Source organism: Ursus americanus, chromosome 25 (assembly GCF_024610735.1).
Source record: "Ursus americanus isolate L20-20 chromosome 25, mUrsAme1.1.p, whole genome shotgun sequence".
Lineage (NCBI taxonomy): Eukaryota > Metazoa > Chordata > Mammalia > Carnivora > Ursidae > Ursus > Ursus americanus.
Window position 1 is genome coordinate 41,734,908 of NC_142151.1, and position 24,270 is coordinate 41,759,177.

The following is a 24,270-nucleotide window of genomic DNA, read 5'->3' on the forward strand; positions in this document are numbered from 1 at the left end:
CAATAGCCAAATTATGGAAAGAGCCCAAATGTCCATCAACTGATGAATGGATAAAGAAGATGTGGGGTGTGTGTGTGTGTGTGTGTGTGTGTGTGTGTGTGCGTGCACGTGCGCATGTGTAATGGGATATTACCCAGCCATCAAAAAGAATTAAATCTTGCCATTTGCAATGATGTGGATGGAGTATGCTAAGCAAAATAAGTCAGTCGGAGAAAGACAAATACCATATGATTTCACTTAAATGTGGAACATAAGAAACAAAACAGATGAACGTAGGGCAAGGGAAGGAAAAATTAGATACAGAGAGAGAGAGGCAAACCATAAGAGACACTTAAACATAGGGAACAAACTGAGGGGAGGTGGGTGGGGGGATGGGGTAACCGGGTGATGGGCATTAAGGAGAGCACATGATGTAATGAGCACTGGGCATTAAGGAGAGCACATGATGTAATGAGCACTGGGTACTGTATGCAACTGATGAATGACTAAATTCTGCCCCTGAAACTAATACTACACTATATGTGAACTAACTTGAATTTAAATAAAATTTTGAAAGAATGAATAATAAATAAATACATGTTCTGATTTTGTCTTGAATAAGTCTGTTTTTGTACCTTGTTCTAATCCTTAGTTCCCACATTAATTCAGTCCTCAAAAATGTACATTTCATGAGAACAGGGTAACTTTGCCTGTTTTACTCACTGCTGTATCCCTAGACCCTAATACAATACTTGCCACATTCAATAAATATTTGTTGAATAAATGGTATAAGTTGTTCCTATAATTAATGGTATATAAATAATAATGAATAATATTCATGATAACCTTTTCTAGTATAGTTTTAGTTTGGCATCTTATAATTTTAGGTAAAAGATATCCACAATAATAATACGGTGGCAACCTCAAACATAAATGCTAAGGTAGCAGCACAATTGTCACTTTCCCTATTTCTGCAATTTTTAAAAATCAAGACCAGGATCTATTTCCTCCATGTCACTTCAGCAGCAAAGTCGCCATGGCAACACCTTGTATATAACCTGCCATCTCCCATTTTAAGAATCATACCTCTTTTGATGAACCCAAGAAGATGAAAGAAATTTAAAATACTTAGAAGTTTAGGATAATTGGAAGCAAGCTTTTAAAGTGGATATTTTGGAGATCATCCATGATCCACAAAATGTATCTTAGCATCTCTACTAGAGATATAAATCGATGAAATAGATCATGTTATATGACATTTTTTATTTCCAAAAGATTATATCTCCTTTTGGTATCTTAAATAGGCTTCATCCCACAGACCTTCTATAAGATAATATTCTAGAACATCTAGTATGACAGACACATATATACTTATAGGACAATGAAAGGAAGATATTTGAAATCAGGACTAAACCAGAAAACTGGACATTCAATATTTGCATCTACCTTGCACGCTGGATCAGCCTGTAAGCAATGTACTTGCGGAATAGGTAACCCAGCCGAACTGTGTCCGTATGAAGGGTCTCAATTATGAGATTCCTAGCTGTTGTGTGTAGCTGTGAAGGGAGTCCAGAAGATTCTGTGGCTTGATTTAAGAGTATCAGGTTCTTTCTCTGAGCTTCCACATCAACAAAATACCCCTGCTCTTTGAGCTCTTGGGGAGAGGAAGGGGGCACCATCCTCTTGGGTTTCTTGGTAACTGAATCTGAAGTCAGTATCCAGGACTTGTCTATAGGGGGGAACTGGGTTTTCCGGTCCCATTCAGAAGATGAGATCTGTGATGTTTTGGGTAGTTTAGTAGTAAGAGGCTTCGTGAGAGGGGGAAGGGCCCTCCCACCAATGTAAGGGCCTTGTGATACTGGTGTCCTGTAATCGGTGAGATAGGACTGAAATTGTTCCATGGCAATAGTATCATGGAGTGTCTGGATTTCTTCAGAAGTGTCAGAGACCTCTGATATTTGGAAGTTCTTAGCAGTAAAAGGGACTGATTTAGATTTCAGAGAAGAAATGATTGCTAATCTTTCCTTACTTTTCTTAGATACAGAAGAGGACATATCTTTCTGGGGTTTTCCAGGGGTTGGGGAGGTCCATAGTGTTGGAGGATGCCCAGGGATGGGAGGGATCCATAGTGGGGAAGCTTGATCCTGCCCAAGAGGAGAAGGGACTTGTAGATAGAGAGATTGCTTATAGGTGGCAGGGGGCTGGAATGCCTGGGGCTTCTCAGAGAGTGTTAAGGGTCTAGGTTCCAGGATGGAAGAGGTCCCAGGAACTAAGGGCTCCCTAGGGGAAAGAGGAGCCAAGAGACTGGGAATTTGTGCAGAGGAGAGTGGGACTCCAGATATAAAGGGCTGCCTGGGGGCAAGAGGGTCCTCTGATATCAGAGGTAGCTGAGGAGTCCAAGAGTCTCTCAAGAACTTTCTAGCATGAAGAAGGGTCTCCAGTGCAAGCTTCCCAGGGGCCAGAGGTACCTCTGGTGCTGCAAACCGAACAGAGGTGGATTGACCTTCAGAAATCAGGGACTGTTTAGAAGAGGGAAAAGTCTGTGGTACCAGGAGCTTCCCAGGGTCAGAAGGAATTCTCATTCCTAGCAATTTCCCAGGGGCTTGGGAAAGAGGAGACCCTGATATCTGCAAAGGAGTAGAAGAGAACTCAAATACAGAGGACTTCTCAGCAATAGGAGCCAATCTTTGAAATGATCTAAGACTGGAAGGAGCCAATTTGGGGAACTGCTTAGAAATGTGAGGAGCACCTGGTGTAATGAACTTATCAGTAACAGGAATGATCCCAACTTTCAGGGTTTGTTCTAAAGGAGGGTGGGCCCCAAGTGGTGAGGGCTGTTCACTTGATTGTTGGTCCTCCTCAGACATGAGAGTAATACCCATGGGATGGGATTGTCCTGGGATGAAGGGGGCTCCCAAAGTTTGCACTTGCTCAAAGGGAAACTCTTGGAATTTATCTGAGGTGAGAGGGACCCCAAATTTCCAGAAGTGTTCTGGAGAGAAAGAAATGCCTAATGCTTGAGCCTGTTCTGAGGAGAGAGGGGCACCTAAAGCTTGGGTCTGTTCAGGTGTAAGAGTGACAGCTGACAACAAGGCACTTTCTGGAGTAATAGGGATGCCCAGTTCCCAGGCCTGTGCTCCAGTGAGAGGAGAACCCCTTGCCTGAACTTTCCCAGGGGTGAGTGCAAAACCCAAGCTCTGGCATTTCTCGGGGGTGAGGGTGACTACCAATGCTTTGAACTGCTCAGGGGTAAGAGTGATGCCATGTGCCTGGATCTGCTGAGGAGTGAGAGTGAGCCCCAGTGCCTGGGCCTGCTGAGGGGTGAGAGTGATCCCCAGTGCCTGGGCCTGCCGAGGGGTAAGAGTGATCCCCAGGGCCTGGGCCTGCCCAGGGGTGAGAGTGATCCCCAGGGCCTGGGCCTGCTGAGGGGTGAGAGTGATCCCCAGGGCCTGGGCCTGCTGAGGGGTGAGAGTGATCCCCTGTGCCTGGGCCTGCTCAGGGGTGAGAGTGATCCCCAGGGCCTGGGCCTCCTCAGGGGTGAGAGTGATCCCCAGGGCCTGGGCCTCCTCAGGGGTGAGAGTGATCCCCAGGGCCTGGGCCTGCTCAGGGGTGAGAGTGATCCCCAGGGCCTGGGCCTGCTGAGGGGTGAGAGTGATCCCCTGTGCCTGGGCCTGCTGAGGGGTGAGAGTGATCCCCTGTGCCTGAGCCTGCTCAGGGGTGAGAGTGATCCCCAGTGCCTGGGCCTGCTGAGGGGTGAGAGTGATCCCCTGTGCCTGGGCCTGCTCAGGGGTGAGAGTGATCCCCAGGGCCTGGGCCTGCTGAGGGGTGAGAGTGATCCCCTGTGCCTGGGCCTGCTGAGGGGTGAGAGTGATCCCCAGGGCCTGGGCCTGCTGAGGGGTGAGAGTGATCCCCAGGGCCTGGGCCTGCTCAGGGGTGAGAGTGATCCCCAGGGCCTGGGCCTGCTCAGGGGTGAGAGTGATCCCCTGTGCCTGGGCCTGCTGAGGGGTGAGAGTGATCCCCTGTGCCTGAGCCTGCTCAGGGGTGAGAGTGATCCCCAGTGCCTGGGCCTGCCGAGGGGTGAGAGTGATCCCCTGTGCCTGGGCCTGCCGAGGGGTGAGAGTGATCCCCAGGGCCTGGGCCTGCTGAGGGGTGAGAGTGATCCCCTGTGCCTGGGCCTGCTGAGGGGTGAGAGTGATCCCCAGGGCCTGGGCCTGCTCAGGGGTGAGAGTGATCCCCAGGGCCTGGGCCTCCTCAGGGGTGAGAGTGATCCCCAGGGCCTGGGCCTGCTCAGGGGTGAGAGTGATCCCCAGTGCCTGGGCCTGCTGAGGGGTGAGAGTGATCCCCTGTGCCTGGGCCTGCTGAGGGGTGAGAGTGATCCCCTGTGCCTGGGCCTGCTCAGGGGTGAGAGTGATCCCCAGTGCCTGGGCCTGCTGAGGGGTGAGAGTGATCCCCTGTGCCTGGGCCTGCTCAGGGGTGAGAGTGATCCCCAGGGCCTGGGCCTGCTCAGGGGTGAGAGTGATCCCCTGTGCCTGAGCCTGCTCAGGGGTGAGAGTGATCCCCAGTGCCTGGGCCTGCTGAGGGGTGAGAGTGATCCCCAGGGCCTGGGCCTGCTGAGGGGTGAGAGTGATCCCCAGGGCCTGGGCCTGCTCAGGGGTGAGAGTGATCCCCTGTGCCTGAGCCTGCTCAGGGGTGAGAGCGATCCCCAGTGCCTGGGCCTGCTGAGGGGTGAGAGCGATCCCCAGTGCCTGGGCCTGCTCAGGGGTGAGAGCGATCCCCAGGGCCTGGGCCTGCTCAGGGGTGAGAATGATCCCCAGTGCCTGGGCCTGCTCAGGGGTGAGAGTGATCCCCAGTTCCTGGGCCTGCTCAGGGGTGAGAGTGATCCCCAGTTCCTGGGCCTGCTCAGCGGTGAGAGTGATCCCCTGTGCCTGGGCCTGCTCAGGGGTGAGAGTGATCCCCAGGGCCTGGGCCTGCTCAGGGGTGAGAGTGATCCCCAGGGCCTGGGCCTGCTCTGGAGTGAGAGTGATCCCCTGTGCCTGGGCCTGCTGAGGGGTGAGAGTGATCCCCAGGGCCTGGGCCTGCTGAGGAGTGAGAGTGATCCCCAGTGCCTGGGCCTGCTGAGGGGTGAGAGTGATCCCCAGGGCCTGGGCCTGCTCAGGGGTGAGAGTGATCCCCAGGGCCTGGGCCTGCTGAGGGGTGAGAGTGATCCCCAGGGCCTGGGCCTGCTGAGGGGTGAGAGTGATCCCCAGGGCCTGGGCCTGCTGAGGGGTGAGAGTGATCCCCTGTGCCTGGGCCTGCTGAGGGGTGAGAGTGATCCCCTGTGCCTGCTCAGGGGTGAGAGTGATCCCCAGTGCCCGGGCCTCCTCAGTGGTGACACTGATCCCCAGTGCCTGGGCCTGTTGAGGAGTTAGAGTGAGGAACTTTGTGGGAGACTGTCCAGAAACTGGAAAGGCCTCGGGTGAGGGCGATTGTGTGGAGGAAGGAGGAGTGAATGGTATAGCGTGCTTTCCATCAGCAAGAATGTGTAATGCCTTAGGATGCCCATGGAACTCTTTTCTTTGGCGTAACTGGGATGCTACTTTTGGTATGCTCTTCCCCCAGGGAGACCTTGTCATTGAAGTTTGGCTGAACATCTCTTGTTCTTCGGAGTTTTTCTCATTAATCTTCATCTGATCCTTTGGTTTTTTCTGCCTCTGCCTTTCATGGTCCTCTACATTTCTCCTTGGCTTCTGCTTCTGCTCTTTCTCCCAATTTATTTCCAGCTCCTGATGTCTCACTTCCTTCTGAACATGCCTCTTCTGCTGTCCCTTCTCCTTCTCCAAGGGCACCCCTTGTTTTTCCATTTTTTTATTCCATGCTTCCAGCTGCTGCTGTTTTGGCTTCTGGTAATCTTCTTCCTCTTCACTTTGCATTTGTTCCTCATCTTGCTCAGTTTGCTTTTGCATCCTCTGTTTCTGCTGTTCCTTCCACATTTCCTTTTCCTGCCACTGTTTCTGCTTCTGTTGTCCTTGCTTTCCTTCCTTTGTCTGGAGCCATGACTCTTCCTCCTGCAATTTTTTATTTGTCATCTCATAGCTCTTCTTCCAGAAACTCCCTTCTTGCAACTGGTGTTTGAGACCCTTACCAAATATTTTTTCTTGACCTTCTTGCAACTGTTCCTCCCGCCTTTGCTTTTCCTTTTCCTTGTGGTCTCTCCCTACTGTTGAGGCTACTGGAGCGTCTTTTTCCCCTTCTATTTCAGTCAAGATCGCTTGTATTAAATTGTGAGTTAGCGGGTCCATGCTCTTAGGTGACAGCAAGGTGCTAATTTCATACTTTGCACTAATGGGCTTCTGAAAATGCACTCCGGGCATAAATGAGACTTCTTTTTTTCGTTTAATAGGTTTTTCCTCAACTTGTCCTGCACTTTTTATATCTTTGTATTTCCTCAAGGTTTTTGTCACAGTTTCAGCCACGTTTTGGAAATATTCCTCTATTTTTGCCTTTATGATTCCTAATTTTTCAACCTCTGCTGTTTTTAATAATAGCTCCTCTTTTGGCACAGTCTTTTTATCCAAAGGCTTTCCTATGTTATCAATTTTCTCTTTTAGGAAAGCCATTATGGCTTTTTGAAATTCTTCTAGGTTACTCTCTTCACTTTTGCCGTCTGGACTTCCTAGAACTCTGGTAGCTTCTGAAGTCTCTTCTGTTACCCTAGATTTTGGCTTCACAAGTCCGTGAGACTTGACTTTCTTGGCGAAGACTGATATGTCCTCTTCAGCTTTTCTCTGTTTGCTTGTGGTGGCTCCTGGAGAGATGTGGTGTTTCTTTCCTTTTGTTTTCACTTTCTCAGAGGGATCGCCAAGTTGGGTGAACGCGAATTGCTCTGCCGGGCTGCTTGTCTCACTTTTGCTCTCTTTGTCCATTGACTCAGTGGTGGATTCCTCTTTATTCTCTGAAGAAATCTGGCTTTTGTCACGTGAATACTCAGGTTTAAGCTTCCTGAGTTGTTCCCATATGCTACTTGTTCCACTTCTGAACCCTGGGCTTTTTGTGTCAGCAGAAGGGTAATCAGCAGGGACATGTTGACTTCTTGATTCAGTGGATGACTTTGATTTGTCTTCCAAAAAGGATTTTATTTCTTTTCTCTTCTTTTCCCGTGACTGTAGCTCCAAATAGTAATCAAGTTTGGTCTCTGAGTCTTTTTCTTTACCTTTATCATCACTCACATTTAATCCAGAGGTCTCATGCATGTATGGGCCTTTAGTTCGCTTTTTTTTCTGTGATTGATACTGGTCAGTCCCATCTTTCTGATAGTCATCACCTTTCTTCAGTGATATCTTATCTTCAGTGATATCTCCAGAAGACTCTTTTTGTTTTTTTTCAAGTAAAGGATATCGCTCGTCAATTGAATCTGGAGTCATTTCGACTGGGGCTGTATATGAAATAGCTGAGTCCCACTTGGTCCCCAAGCCTTTGGTCCCTTTTGTTTGGGCCTCATCTATAATATTTTCAAATTCTTTAACCAAAATATCATCTACACTGTCTTCTATGTCAGCTTTGCTAGTGGATGATTGTGAAGAAAGTTCCGGCAACACTTTCAAGGTTGATGTGGGTAATGCTGTACCTACTTGGGGTTCTACAACACGTTTGGACCTAATAAATTGTTCATATTTTTCTTCTGCATCTTGAAGTTTCTGCTGAAGCATTTCATTTTTTTCACTGAGCTCTCGCATTATCTTCAGGGAGAGCTCTTTTTCCTCTTCACTTGTCTCACTTATATACATATTGGCACTCTGGAGGTTAAAAACTTTTAGTTCATCATTTACTGTACTCAAAGCTTTAGAAAGGTTTATTATTGTTGATGATATATATTTAATAGCATTGTTTTCCAACTTATTGAACATCATACTGTTTATGAGTTCCTGTAGCATATACTGGATTTCTGAAACCTTTGTATTTGTTGCAAATTCATCGCTAATCATCTGATCTGGTCTTAAAGCATGAGCTGTTGCAGGTCGCTTTATAACTCTTTCTTTCCAAGATTTCCATAGAGTACCTCTAGATGCTAAAAGAAAAAACCCCATAAAACATAAAATAATGAGATTGCATTTCTTGTTCTGTGTTGTGTTCTATCTATGCTAAAACCTAAGGAATTTAGCCTACACTTATAGATAGCTATAGAATAAAGATTCATCAGAAAGCCTTGGCTCCCATGGGGCACCTGACTGGCTCAGTCTGTAGAGTGTGCGACTTGATCTCAGAGCTATCAGTTCGAGCCCCACGTTGCGTGTAGAAATTACTTAAAAAAAAATAATAATAATAAAAATTAAAAAAAGCTTTGCCTCCAAAATAAATGTATTATTTTTAAAGGAATAACTCTTTTCCCAAAATCACCTAGAACTTTTGCTTCCAAAATTTAGTCTTTGTTCTTTATTTGTAATTTCAATTTACCTTCAGTGACAAGTTTGGGATTAGATATAACAAAACTTTCACTTGGCTTTGATTATGCTTGGTGCTTTCCATTTTCTCTCTTGGGTTTCTGTCATTCTTTTCTCACTTTTCTGAATCACACTTAATCTTGGTTCTTTCAGAAGAGTCAAAAAAGAACAGACAAAAGCCAAATATTTGAAGGGATTTCTGGAATGGCTGAATGAGAAACTCAGCACATTTTTTGCCCCAAAAAAGCAATGATAAAGCTTGACAAAGCTGCCAAAACCGACCATTTTAGGACTTTGGAAATTGACTAAAGGCACACAACAATTTGGTAAGCATTTATTCAAGAAAAATTACTAAACTTCAATAAGAACAGTGGAAGCCTGTGATGTTTTAGCCTGGAGCTTCTTCTGTCTCTAACTCCCTGCCCAGTGGCCGGGGTGTTCTACTAAAGTGAGGCAGGCTGTGAAGATTGACAGCTCTAGGGGCTAGGGGGGCTGATTTGATCAGGAACAAAGCAGGGAAAAAGCCAATCTTAGGGGCCTTGTCTAAAACAATACTTCCTTAACCTATACACAGACCCATTAGCAAAGAATAGAAGACTTACTGAATCAATCTGGATCACTTAATGATTGGCCAATTATTGACCACTAAGCTATGCTGACCCAAAGGTGACCCCTAGGAATTCAGGCCTTAAAATAAAAACAAAAATGAAAAAATAATAAAAGAATAACTGAGCAGAGATATCAATGACTGCACATTGTTGGGGAGACAGACTCCACTGAATTAGTTCAGGGAAGTCACTAAAAAGCAAACCAAAAAAGGGACAAAAAGAAACCCTGGAGGTTATAGGGAAAATCAGAATCTAAAGTTGCTATAAGGGGCGCCTGGGTGGATCAGTCAGTTGAGTGTCTGCCTTTGGCCCAGGTTGTGATCTCAGGGTCCGGGGATCAAGCCCCCCATCGGGCTCCCTGCTCAGCGGGGAGCCTGCTTCTACCTCTGCCCCTCCCCCCATGCTCTCTCTGTCTCTCCCCCTCTCTCTCACAAATAAATAAATAAAATCTTAAAAATAAAAAATAAATTTGCTATAATATGTTATCTAAAATATCCATTTTTTTTAGAGGAGGGGAGGTACAGAGGGAGAGAGAGAGAAAATCTCAAGCAGGCTCCCTGCCCAGTGTGGAGCCCAACGTGGGGCTTGATCTCACAACTCTGAGATCATGACCTGAGTTGAAATCAAGAGTCAGGCATTTAATTGACTGAGCCACCAGTTGCTCCTAAAATGTCCAGTTTTTAACATAAAAGGAGCATGCAGAGAAACAGAAAAGTATGACTTATACACAGGGGATAAAAGCAGTCAGTAGAAATTGTCTCAGGGATTGGGAGGGGAGCAGATGTTGCACTTATCAGAAAAAGACTTTGAAAAGAAGAATTATAACTATGTTCAAAGAACTAAAGGAAGCCAAATTTTAAAATAAAGGAAAAATATAATGACAGTTACCATCAAATAGAGCATATCAGTAAAGAGATGGAAATTAGAAAAACCGAGTGGAAAATTTAGACTTGCAAAGTAAAATAACTGAAATGTAAAATTTACCAAAAGGGCCCAACAGTAGATTTGAAATGACAGAAGAAAATCACCAGCAAATTTGACACTAGATTAGTAAAGATTGTCTGATCTGAAGAACAGGGAGGAAAAAAGAATTTTTAAAAAATGAACAAAGCCTCAGAGACCTGTGGGACACCATCAAACATACCCTTGTACAAGTGATAGAAGTCCCAGGAGAAGAAGAGAGAGAGACGGACGTTAAAAATTTTGAGGAAATAGGGGCTCCTGGGTGGTTCAGTTGGTTAAACATCTGCCTTCAGCTCAGGTCATGATCTCAGAATCCTGGGATTGAGCCCTGCGTCAGACGCCCCACTCAGGGTGGGGAGTTTGCTCCTCTTTCTCCCTCTACCCCTCCCCTACCCCACTCATGCTCTGTTTCTCAAAAATATTTTGAGATTTTTAAATAAAATCTTAAAAAATATATTGAGGAAATAATAATGGCCAAATCATCTCAAATTTGATGAAAAACATTAATCTACACATTCAAGCAGCTTATTGAACTCTAAGTAAGATAAACATAAAAAGATCCATACCTAGATACATCATGGTCAAATTATTGAAAGCTACACAAAGAATCTTTAAAGCAAAAAGAGAAAAATGACTTATCACAATTAAATGAGACTCAAAAATCAAAGTACAGGGGAAACATAGTAAATTTAATAGCTTACTACTTATTAGAAACAATAGAGGCCGGAAGACAGTGAGATGACAAATTCAAAGTGCTGAAAGAATAATTCTGCTAACCAAGAATTCTATATCCTTGGTTACTCTATACTCTACTACTATATCCTAAACTACTCTTCAAAAAATGAAGTTAAGACATCCATTCCCTGAAATAACACTCTTCCCAAAGTAGCATGCACATGCAACTCTCATAACCATCTTCATTACATGTGTCTTTTAATACTTCTCTGAATGCATTACAGAATTTCTATTACATCCATTCCCTGAAATAACTCTTCTCAAAGTAGTATGCACATAGAGCTCTTATAACTATCCTTATTATATGTGTTTTTAAACAGTTCTCTAAATATATTACCGTATTCATTGAAATAACACTCCTGTCAAAGTAACTTGCAGTGAACACTTATATGTCTATAGTTAATGCATTTGGTTTCAATACTTCTCCAAATGCGTTACAGAATGTCTATTGCATCCATTCCCTGAAATAACTCTTTTCAAAGTACCAGGCATGAACAATTATTTTTTTTTTAGTGAAGGTAAGAAATAAGACATACAGATGGCATCTAAGGATATGAAAGGATGCTCAGGGTTGTCTGTCATTAGAGAATTGCAAACTGGTGCAGCCACTCTGGAAAACAGTATAGAAGTTCCTCAAAAAGTTAAAAATAGAACTACCCTACTACCCAGCAATTGCACTAGTAGGCACTCACCCAAAGGATACAAAAATAGTGATTTGAAGGGGCACATGCACCATGATGTTTATCACAGCATTATGAACAATAGCCAAGTTATGAAAAGAGCCCAAATATCCATCAACTGATGAATGGATAAAGAAAATGTGGTATATATATGTATACAATGGAATATTACTCAGCCATCAAAAAGAATGAAAGCTTGCCATTTGCAATGACGTGGATGGAGCTAGAGTATATTATGCTAAGTGAAATAAGTCGGTCAGAGAAAGACAAATACCATATAATTTCACTCATATGTGGGATTTAGGAAACAAAACAGATGAACACAGGGAAAGGAAGAAAAGAAAAAGAAAGGGAGGCAAACCCATAAGAGACTATTAACTATGGAGAACAGGCTGAGAGTTGCTGGAGGGAAGATGGGTGGGGGATGGGCTAAGTGGGTGATGGGGATTAAGGAGGGCACTTGTGATGAGCACTGGGTGTTATATGTTATATTTAGTGGTGAATCACTAAATTCTACTTCTGAAACCAATATTCCACCGTATGTTAACTAACTAGAATTTAATTAAAAACTCGAAACAAAAAAAAAGAGAGAGAGAATTGCAAATTATGAGATACTATTACACATATATGAAAATGGCTAGAATCCAAAAAACTGATAATGCCAAATGCTAGCAAGGATATGGAGCAACAGGAAATTTTTGTTGCTGGTGGGAATGGAACGTGGCACAGCTACTTGGGAAGACAGTTTGGCAGTTTCTTATAATGTTACTTATAAAGTAATGTAGTCTTATCATATGACCTAGCAATCATGCTCCTAGGCATTTACCTAATTAATTTGAAAGCTTATGTCCATGAGAATGTTTTTATATAGCAGCTTTATTCTTAATCACCAAAACCTGGAAGCTATCAAGTGTTCTTTAGTAGGTAAACAAACTGGTGCATCTATACAATGGAATATTATTCAGCAGTAAAAAGAAATAAGCTATTAAACCACAAAAAGATGGGGAGGAACCTTAAATGTGTGTTGCTAAGTGATAGAAGACAGTGTGAAAAAGCTACATATTGCATGATTCCAATTATGTGGCATTCTTGAAAAGTCAAAACTATGGAGACATTAAAAAAATCAGTGGTTATCAGGAGTTTGGGGACAAAAGGGAAGGATAAATGGGTGAAACACAGGGGATTTTTAGGATGGAGAAACTATTCCATATGATACTATAATGGTGGCTACATGACAATATACATTTGTCAAATCCCATAGAACTCTATAGCACAAAGAATGAAACTTAATGAATGCAAAATTTTTTAAATACCCATTTAGGAGGTCAGGGGATCCCAGGAAAGAATGTAGATTATGGTAAGATAGTCTAACTGTATAAGAAATGTATGACACAACCTCACTGAAAGGAATGATGGGGAGGGGAGAGTGCTGACCTAAGTTCCTGGAAATGGAGTCTAAGACTGAATGCAAAGGGAACTGCACATAAGTACTGTACTCTAGTTGATAAGTTATTCCTCAATGGGTATGGGTTAATAATTCTGATACTGCTATGCATGTATACTGGAATTGAACAATTAAGTAAAACAGATGGTAGGAGGCAGTTTCTCATTGAGTTGTAATTTATAGATAAGCAAGAGGAAGAAGCTAGAATGATCCATATATGATAATGAATTAGAATTAAAGAAATCAGTATGAACTTACGTTTAAAGTAGTTAGATTATATATATGTATATATATTTATATGTATATAAATATATATTTATAGATATGTGTATACACATTGGTTCTATACACATTTTTTTTTGCTCTGTCAGATGAGAAAACTGAACAGAAATGACACCCCAGTAGCAATGAGCACTCCTAGCAACCAGACTTGGCTTTTAAATACTATTCTCCACTAAAAGGAACCAGAAATCCTTGGAGAAATGGCAGATTCTAGGATTGGGGCAGGACATATGTGAGATGAACCTGAAGCATCTTGTAGTGCCAGAAAGTAAGGAAGTGCTAAAAAAAGAACAAAGAAAAAACACATTGATGGGGTTATGTTAAAGGGGCACAGGAACCAATGAAAGAGGTCCCAATGGCCAAAACTAGAACAACTTGAGCAAGAAAATAAAGTAGTATTGGATTATAACTCAAAGTACAAAATAAATATCTGTGAGTTCATTTTGATATAAATAATTGAGTAAATTAATAAACAAGGAAGAAGAGATAAACTCGAGTGCCTAAGAACTTCAAATAATTTATGTAGATATTCATCCTAAAAAAAGGGAGCATAACTCCTCATTCCTTAAGTGTGGGCTGCACATACAGACTTACTTTTAAAAAGCACAGCTTGGAAAAATGAGGAAAAAGAGTAACTTTACAGGGGAGAAACCTGACAAGCACTACTTTAGCCAGGTGATCAAGGTCAACATTAAGTCATAAATCACTTGATTAGATGTGGCCTTGAAATTATATGATGACAACGGTACTTTACCTATGTGATCTTTCTGTGATCTTTCCTCCCAGAACCCAGAACCCCAGGGTAAACATGAGAAAAAACATGAAATTCCGATAGGGGAGCATCTTATAATATATCTGACTGGTACTCCTCAAGCCCGTCAGGAACATCAAACAGAAGGGAAAGTCTGAGAAACTGTCACAGCCAAGAAAGCCTAAGGGGATATGACAACAATGTAATCAGGTACCTGGATGGGATCCTGAAACAACACAAGGACATTAGGTAAAAACAAGGACTTATGACTTCAGTCCATATGGACTTTAGTTAATAATGCATCGATACTGGTTTGTTAATTGTAACAAATGTATCATACTAGTGTAATGTATCAATAAGGGAAACTATGAAGAGATATATGGAATTCTCTGTATTATTTTCTCAATTTTTCTCTAAATCTAAAACTGCCTTAAGAAAATGAAAGTGAAACAAAGACACTCCCAGATAAGCTAAGAGGGAAAGAATTTGCTTCTAGTAGACCTGCCTTACAAGAAATATAAAGAAGTCCTTCAAGCTGAAAGGAAACGATACCAGAGGATAACTCAAATTCACACAAAGAAATAAAGAACACCAGTATATGTAGGGAAATATAAAAGAAAGTAAAAATATTTTTTTCTTTTTTCTCTCTTAACTGATTATAAAGACAATCATATAGAACAATAATTATGAAACTATATTGTTGGGCTTATGATACATAAAAATGTAATATATATGACAAAGCACAAAGGAGGGGAAGAGAATGGTGCTATTGGAATAAAGATTCTGTATTTTGCTGGTGTTAATACTAATCTGAAGTAGATTGTGATAATTTATGATGTATACTGCAATCCCTTAGAGCCACTACTAAGGAAATTACCCTAAAAATATAGGGAAAAATGGAATTAAAGTGGGACACTAAAAAATATTTGTTTAACACAGAAGGTAGTAAAAGAAGAACAGGGGAACAAAAGAGATGAGACATGAAAAACAAACAGCAAAGTGGCAGGTGTAAATCCACCCATATCAATAATTACATTAACTATGAATGAATTAACACTCCAATCATAAGTCAAAGATTGCCAAATTTTATGTGTGTATATGTGTTGTGTGTGTGTGTGTGTATGTGTGTGTGTATTTAAAAGCTGACAAGATCCAACTATTAGCAACCATCTTTGCCTCAGCCTTGCAAACAGTAACCACAGGGGAGCTGGAAAGAATACACTTATATCAAACAAAATAGACTTTAAGACAAAAAATGTTTCTAGAGACAATGAGGGATATTTTATAATGATAAGGTCAGTTCATCAGGAAGCTATCAAAATTATAAATATATATGTACCTAATAACAGAGCCTTAAAGTACAGGAAGCAAGAACCGACAGAATTAAAGGGAGAAATAGACAACTCAGTAATAATAGTTGGAAAGTTCAATATCCCACTGTCAGTAATAGAACAACTAGACAGAAAATCAGTAAGGATATATATAGAAGACTAAAACAACACTATAAGTCAACTATAGAATACTCCACCCTACAACAGCTAAATACATATTCTTTTCAAGCACACATGGAACATTCTCCAGGATAGACCATATGGTAGGCTATAAAGCAAGTCCCAATAAATGTAAAAGGATCAGAAGAATACAAAGTATATTCCCCAAAATACTTTGTAATGGGTAAATAAACAGTATATAATTTCCTAGTGGTTCTGCTTCTCTGGTTGAACACTGAGTAATACAAGTTTTTAATACAACACTAAAACCATGATCTATAAAAGAAAACATTGATAAATTGATTTGACTTCATCAAAATCAAACACCGTTAGGCTTCAAAGGCCCCATTAAGAAAGTGAAAAGATCACGGATTGAGAGAAAATATTTGAAAATCACATTTCTTTTTTTTTTTTTTTGAGATTTTATCTATTTATTTGAGAGAGAGGGAGAGTGAGCAGGAGAGTGAGAACACAAGCAGACTTCCCACTGAACAGGGAGCCCAATGCAGGGCTCAATCCCAGGATCCTGGGATCACGACCCAAGCCTAAGGCAGATGCTTAACAGAGTGAGCCACCCAGGCACCCTGAAAATCACATTTCTGATAAAGGACTGAATACTTTTATGTATCCAGAATACATAAAAGACTCTTAAAACTCAATAATAAAATGGGTAAGTATTTGGGTAATCATTTCCTTAAAATAAATATGTGAATGGCTGAAAAGATGCTCAACATCATTAGTCTTTAGGGAAATGCAATTTAAAACCACAATGGGATACGATACCACTTCACGCCTCTTAGAAAGACTATACTAAAAAAGACCATAACAAGTGTTGTTGAGGATGTGGAGAAACCCGAACCTTAATAGATTGCTGATGGGAATGTAAAATGGTGCTGTCACTTGGGCAATAAGTTAACAATTTCTTAAAAAGTTAAGCATAGACTTACCAGGAATTGATAAATGATCCAGAAATTCTACTCCTGGGTGTTTACCCAAAAGAAATGAAAACATATGTCCACACAAAGACTTATACATGTGTGTTCATAGCAGCACTATTCACGAAAGTCAAATGTAGAAACATTCCAAATGTCCATGAAATGGTGAATACGTAAAAAAAAATAATAATAATAATTGTGGTATATGCAAACAGTGATATACAATTGGTAATAGAAAGAAACTACTAATACATCCTTTAACATGGCTGAATCTCAAAACCATTATGTTAAATAAAAGAAACCAGATATTTTAAAAAAACACATATAATATGATTCCATCTTACGAAACATCCAAAAAAGGCAAACCTATTGAAACAGAAAATAAATTGGTGCTTGTCTGGAACTGGGGTGGGAATGAGGACTGACTGCAAATGGGCATGAGGGATCTTTTTGGGATGAAGGAAATGTTCTAAAATTGAATTGCGGTGAGAGTTACACAACTCTAAATTTACTAAAAGTCATTGACTTGTACGCTTAACATATATGAGTTTTATGGTATTTAAATTGTACCTTAATAAAGCTGTTTTTTAGAAAAAGTAAAATCTGTTTCCAATGTCTTAAAGCACCCTTACTTATTTTTTTCTTTTGTCGCTTCTTTTCTTCAAGCAAAGATACACAAATTCTACTCAGTTTCTTGACATTGTTCTCAATAGCTTTGAACATTTCTGGTAAAAACTCCATTTGTGCTATCCAGTGGTGGTGTTCCTCAATATCAATTGCAGTCATCTCAGATAAAATGGCATCTTGAGGAGAGTAAAAAAAAAAAACAAAAACTTTTGTGCAGAAAAATTATAACTATATAGGCTTATAATATTGGCTAGCTACTCCATATTGTAGTATTGGGGAATGTAGGTATCTCACACTTATTGCTATTCTGAAGCTTTTCTCTATGAAGAAATGAAAAAGGAAGAGACTTGCAATAGAAAGCTGAACAGTAAATCTTGGACATGAAAAGACTTGGTATCTAAAAATGTGAGCATGTGTTTTAATATTGAGGAACTAAACCCAATTAATTCCTTTCATAAGTTATCTAATATTTTTAAACCCTCATTACATGATATTTCTTGCAACTTAATGACGTTCCCCTTTTTGTATTCTAAGCTTATTCATTCTTTTATTCAACCAATGTCTCCTTTGTCATCTATTGTTCTAGATGCTGAGGATACAGCACTAAATAAAACAAATTCCCTGACTTCAAACTGCTTGCATTCTAGTGAAAGGAGACAGACAAAAATTAGTTATATAGTATGTCAGATGGTAAGAAATGCTACAGACAAAAATAAAGAGTAAAGACAGTGCCAAGGAGTAGGGAATGGAGATGGTCAGAGAACCGATCATTTTAAAGTGAGATATAAGCAGAGAATGAGCCACATGGCTACTTGTGGACAATGTTCCAGGCAAAGGAATAGTAAGCATAAAGACACTGGGCAGCAGCATGTTGGCATGCTAGAAGAAAAGCAAGGAGCCCAGAATAGCTGGCATTAAGTGAGCAGGACTGTATTTTTCTTATTTTATACTTACTGAAACAGTGGATAACTTTTCTCAATAACCTCATTAGTTTTCTTTAGTCTGATTAGTCCTTTAAAAATTTATAGATCCTGTTCTCTAGCTTTTTCATTAAGTAATGGTTTTCCTTTGAACCACCTCTGGAAACTTACTCCATTCTTCCAACCAGGCCAGGATGTACACAAGAGTCTTTTCTCTAATTTCAGCATTCTTAGTGTAAGTAACTATTTTCTCCAGGAAATTTACTCTCCGTTTCTTATATTCTGTAAGGGAGATCTTTCTTCCAGAGTGCACGTTCTCATCAAGAGTGTAGCGATTTATTATCCGCTGCACATTGAGCAGTATGTCAGTCAGTTGCATGTTAATGTCCTATAAGAATAAGAAGGGGGATATATTAATAAATTCTTAGTTTGTTGACATAATTGAACATCTGTTCATAAAAACTCTCAATAAAGTGGGTTTAGAGAGAATACACCTCTACATAATAAAGGCTATATATGAAAAACCCACAGCCAACAATATACTCAATAGTGAAAAACTGAGAGCTTTCCCTTTAAGATCAGGAATAAGACAAAGATGTCCACTCTCACCACTTTTATTCAACATAGTACTGGAAGTCCTAGCCACAGCAGTCAGACAAGAAAAAGAAATGAGGCATCTATATTGGTAAGGAAGAAATTAGATCGTCACTATTTGCAGATGACATGATACTATATATAGAAAACCTTAAAGATTCCACCAAAAAAACCCTATTAGAAGTACTAAATGAATTGAGTGAAGTTGCAGGATACAAAATTAATACCCAGAAAATGGTAGCATTTCTATAGACTAATAAGTAGCAGAAAGAGAGATTAAGAAAACGTCCCATTAGCAATTGTACAAAAAAGAATAAAATACCTATGAATAAACTTAACCAAAGAGGTGAAAGACCTGTACTCTGAAAACTTTAAAACATTCATGAAATAAATTGATGGCACAAACAAATGGAAAGATATTCCATCATGTATTGAAAGAATTAATATCGTTAAAATGTCCATACTACACAAGCAATCTACAGATTCAATTCAATCCCTATCAAATTACCAATAGCATTTTTCACAGAACCAGAACAAATAATACTAAAATTTGTATGCAACCTCAAAAGACCCTACATAACCAAGGCAATCTTGAGGAAGAAGAACAAAGCAGGGGGTAAAATTTCAGATTTTAAGTTATACTATAAAGCTGTAGTGGGGTGCCTGGGAGGCTCAGTCAGTTCAGTGTGCCTTCAGCTCAGGTCATGATCCCAGGGTCCTGGGATGGAGCCCCACATCGGGCTCCCCATTGAGCAGGGAGCCTGCTTCTCCCTCTCCCTCTGCTGCTCCCCCTGCTTGGGCTCTCTCTCTCAAATAAATATATAAAATCTCTAAAAAAAAAATAAAGCTGTAGTAAACAAAATGGTATGGTGCTGGAACAAAAACAGACACACGGGTCAATGGAACAGTACAGAGAGCCCAGAAATAAACCCACAAATATATGGTCAATTATCTTTGACAAAGTGGGAAAGAATATGCAATGGGAAATGACAGTCTCTTCCACAAATGGTTTTGTATCAACCTACATTTGTAGCTTTCACTTTATTTTAATTCTACATGTAGGTGTAAGCCTCTGTCTACTTCTTTATTATGTCTTCTAGTGAAGTTTGACCTAGAATTTACACATTGAAATGCCTGTTATTAGAAATTACTTTCCTAAAAAAAAAAAGAAATAAAATTACTTTCCTTTTATTTACCCTCACACTTACATTAATCATTTAAAGTATGAGTATAGATATTTTATCTATGAATTTCATCTCAGGAATGAAAGGGATGTTAAAATATTTTAAAAGGGCACAGTAAATTTGATAGATGATGAACCACCACTCCACCTTTTCCAACTTTATTACTCTTTCAATTTGGTTTCAGACAAACTGAACTCTTTCTATACTCCTTACAATAAGAGTAAGATTTAGATTTTTGCAAACCCTTTTTGCAAAAGGAATAATCAGATATTTAGGTGCTGGAAATATTACAATTAGAAACAGAGATGATGCAAAAGAAAGAAAGGAAGGAGAGGAGGGAGGGAGGGAGGAAGGAAAGTAGGATGGAAGAAAGGAAGGGAGGGAGGTGCTATAGCAGCAAATTTAAGTCAGGAACACAGGAGAGTGGAAACAAAGTTTGATAAGCCAAGTGATGAGAAATAACACTACAAGCTAACCCATAGCACAGTGGTGAAGGAAAAAAAAAATAATACCAAGTCCTCATAAATTCTTCCAGAAAACTAAAGAAGCCGTAGCACTTCCTAACTCATTCTTTGAGGCCATTACCCTGATACCAAGGTCAGGTAAAGACACTACAAAAGAACAAATGGAAAGAAAGAAAGAAAGAAAGAAAGAAAGAAAGAAAGAAAGAAAGAAAGAAAGAAAGAAAGAAAGAAAGAAAAGAAGGAAGGAAGGAAGGAAGGAAGGAAGGAAGAAAGAAAGAAGAAAGAAGAAAAGGAAGGGAAGAAAGGAAGAAAGAGAGAGAGGAAGAAAGAAAACTATAGACCAACATCCCTGATGAATATTGACGCAAAAATCCTCAACAAAATACTGTCAAACAGAATCCAACAGCACATTGAAAGGATTATACAGTATGAGTAAGGGGGATTTATTCCTGTAATGCAAGAATGATTCAACATATGAAAGCCAATCAATGAAACATACTAAATTAACAGAATCCTAGGGAAAACACAACATGATCCTTTCAATTGATGCAGAAAAAGCATTTGACAAAATTCACCTTATCATGATAAAAATATACAAAAAACATGGAATAGATAGACACTTCCTGGACATGATAAAGAATATATATGAAAAATCCAGAAGGGTGCCTGGGTGGCTCAGTTGGTTAAGTGCCTGACTCTTGGTTTTGGCTCAGGTCATGATTTCAGGGTCCTGGGATTGAGCCCCATGTTGGGCTCCCTGCTCAGGCGGGGAGTCTGCTTGTCTCCCTCTCTCTCTCTCTGCTCCTCCCCCTGCTCATGCACTCGCTCTCTAAAATAAATAAATCTTTTTTAAAAAAAGACAAAGAAAAATCCAGAGGTAATATTCTCAATAGTGAAAGACTGAAAGGTTTTCCTCTAAAGTCAGGAACAAGGCAAGGATGCCCACTTTCACCACTTCTAGTCAACATATTCTTTTTTTTTTTTTTAAAGATTTTATTTATTTATTTGACAGAGATAGAGACAGCCAGCGAGAGAGGGAACACAAGCAGGGGGAGTGGGAGAGGAAGAAGCAGGCTCATAGCGGAGGAGCCTGATGTGGGGCTCGATCCCAGAACACTGGGATCACACCCTGAGCCGAAGGCAGACGCTTTAACCGCTGTGCCACCCAGGCGCCCCTAGTCAACATATTCTAAGTTTTAGCCAGAGCAATTCGGCAAGAAAAAGAAATAATAAAACACATCTAATTGGAAAGGAGGAAATAAAGTTGTATCTGTTTTCAGGTGATAAGATCTTATACATAGAAAACCCTAAAGATTACACACATGAAAAAACTGTTAGGGAGTGCATTGAATGTGTAGATTGCTCTGGGTAACATAGACATTTTAACAATATTTGTTCTTCCAATCCACGGGCATGGAATGTTTTTCCATTTCTTTGTGTCCCTCTCAACTTCTTTCATAAGTGTTCTATAGTTTTCAGAGTACAGATCCTTTATCTCTTTGGTTAGGTTTACTCCTAGGTATCTTACAGTTTTTGGTGCAATTGTAAATGGGATGGGTTCTTAATTTCTCTTTCTTCTATCTCAGTGTATAGAAATGCAATTGATTTCTATGCATTGATTTTATATCCTGCCACTTTGCTGAATTCCTGTATGAGATCTAGCAATTTTTGGGTGGAATGTTTTGGGTTTCCCACGTAGAGTATCATGTCATCTGTGAAGAGTGAGAGTTTGATTACTTCTTTGCTGATTTGGATGCCTTTTATTTCTTTTTGTTGGCTGGTTGCTGAGTACTGTGTTGAACAGCAGTGGTGAGAGTGGACATCCCCGTCATGTTCCTGACCTTAGTGGAAAAGCTCTCAGTTTTTTCCCATTGAGAATGATATTTGCTGTGGGCTTTTTGTATATGGCTTTTATGATATTGGGGTATGTTCCCTCTATCCCTATTTTGTCAAATGTCTATCAACAGATGAATGGATAAAGATGTGATATATATATATGTTATATATTATATAGATACATATATATTATATAATATATATATTCAATGGAATATTACTCAGCCATCAGAAAAAAATGAAATCTTACCATTTGCAATGATGTGGATAGAACTATTATGCTAAGTGAAATAAGTCAACCAGAGAAAAACAATTATCATTTGATTTCACTCATGTGGAATTTAAGAAACAAAACAGATTCATAGGGGAAGGGAAGGAAAAATAAAATAAGGTGAAATCAGAGAGGGAGACAAACATAAGAGACTCTTAACTATAGGAAACAAACTGAGGGTTGCTGGAGGGGAGGTGATTGGGGGGGATGGGGTAACTGGATGATGGGCATTAAGGAGGGCACATGATGTAATGAGCAGTGGGTGTTATATGCAACCAATGAATCACTGAACTCTACCTCTGAAACTAGTAATACACTATATGTTAATTAATTGAATTTAAATAAAATAAAATTTAAAAAATAAAATAAAATGCAAATTATCCAGAGGGGAAAAATCTGTTAGAACTAGTAAATGAATTCAGCAAAGTTGTGGGATATGAAATCACACGCAAAAAATCAATCGTGGTGTTATACACCAACAATGAACAATCTGAAAAGGAAATTAAGAAAACAAATCCATTTACAATAGTATCAAAAGAATAAAATACTAGGAACAAACTTAATCAAGGAGGTGGAAGACTTGTACACCTGTAATTTTCACTACAAAATGTTCAGAAGAAATTAAAGAAAACACAAATAAATGGACAGACATTCCGTGTTCATGGATTGGAAAACTTAATATTGTTAAGACATCAATACTACCAAAACTAATCTACAGATTTAATGCAATCCCTATTAAAATTCCAATAGTATCTTTTGCAGAAATAGAAAAATCCATTCTAAAATTCATATGGAGTCTCAAGGTACCCTGAATACCCAAAATAGTCTTGAGAAAGAAGAATAAAGTTGGAAAGCACACACTTCTCGTTTTTAAATCCTAGTACAAAAGCAATGGTAATTAAAACAGTAAACTGATATAAAGACAGATATATAGACCAAGGGAATAGAGTAGAATGTCCAGAAATAAACTGCTGCATATATGGTCAAATGGTTTTTAAAAAAGATTTATTTATCCATTTGAGAGAGAGAGAAAGAGAACAGGGGGAGGGGCAGAGGAAGACGGAGAGAGAGAATCCCAAGCAGACTCCCTGCTGAGCTCAGAGCCTGACATGGAGATTGATCCCATGACCCCAAGATCATGACCCAAGCCAAAATCAAGAGTTGGATGCTCAACTGACTGAGCCACCAGGTGCCCCTCAAATGATTTTTGATAAGGGTGCCAAGACCATTCAATGGGGAAAAAGCAGTCTTTCAACAAATGGTGTCAGGAAAACTGGAGATCCATGCAAAAGGATGAAGATGGACCATTACCTTACAGCAAATAACAAAAATTAACTCAAAGTGGGTAGAAAAAAAACTCTAAGCATAAGACCTAAAGTTATAAAGCAGAAGAAAACATAGGGGGAAAATCTTCATGATATTGGATTTGGCAATGACTTCTTGGATTTGACACCAAAACCCCAGGCAACAAAAGTAAAAAATAAATTGGACTAAATCAAATGTAAAACTTTAGCGCATCAAAAGACACAATCAACGGATTGAAAAGGCAACCCATAGAATGGAAGAAAATATTTGCAAATCATATTTCTGAGAATGAGTTAATATCCATAAGACATAAGGAACTCCTACAGCTCAACGTTAAAAAAAAATAATGATTCAGTTTGAAAATGGGCAAAGGATTTAAAGATTTATTTATCTTAGAGAGGGGAAAGTGTCAGAGAGAGTCTCAAGCAGACTCTGCACTGAGTCCAGAGCCTGACACACACAATCCTGAAATCACGACCTGAGCTGAAACCAAGAGTTGGATGTTTAACCAACTGTGCCACCTAGTTGCCCCCAAAATGGGCAAAGGATGTAAATAAGCATTCAAAAATGATATACAAATGGCTGACAAGCATATGAAAAGAAGCTTAACATCATAATCTTTAAAGAAATGCAAATCAGAACTACAATGAGATACCACATCACACCCATTGGGATGGCTATTATTGAAAAAAAACCAGAAAATAAAAAAGGTTGGTGAGGATGTATAAAATTGGAACGCTTGTGCACTATTGGTGGGACTATAAAATGATGCAGCTACTATGGAA

At 40.0% G+C, this 24,270-nt stretch overlaps 2 protein-coding genes across 3 annotated transcripts in view; one reads left to right on the top strand and one right to left on the bottom strand.

Moving 5' to 3' along the window:
* The window catches only part of LARP4 (La ribonucleoprotein 4), a 191,731-nt gene that overhangs the window by 70,778 nt on the left and 96,683 nt on the right, over nt 1-24,270 (top strand). The gene's annotated exons all lie outside the window — the stretch shown is intronic.
* FAM186A (family with sequence similarity 186 member A) overlaps nt 1-24,270 on the bottom strand; it is a 60,460-nt gene that overhangs the window by 10,996 nt on the left and 25,194 nt on the right. Inside the window, exons 2-6 of one of the 2 annotated variants that reach the window (XM_087855826.1) lie at nt 18,003-18,219; nt 16,917-17,087; nt 5,373-8,023; nt 3,429-5,126; nt 1,426-3,110 (exon numbers count right to left, since the gene is read on the bottom strand). In XM_087855826.1, the coding sequence (XP_087711952.1) occupies nt 1,426-3,110; nt 3,429-5,126; nt 5,373-8,023; nt 16,917-17,087; nt 18,003-18,219 (6,422 nt within the window). Of the gene's footprint in view, nt 1-1,425; nt 8,024-16,916; nt 17,088-18,002; nt 18,220-24,270 lie in introns of both variants that reach the window. The other variant, XM_087855825.1, reaches the window with a different exon arrangement.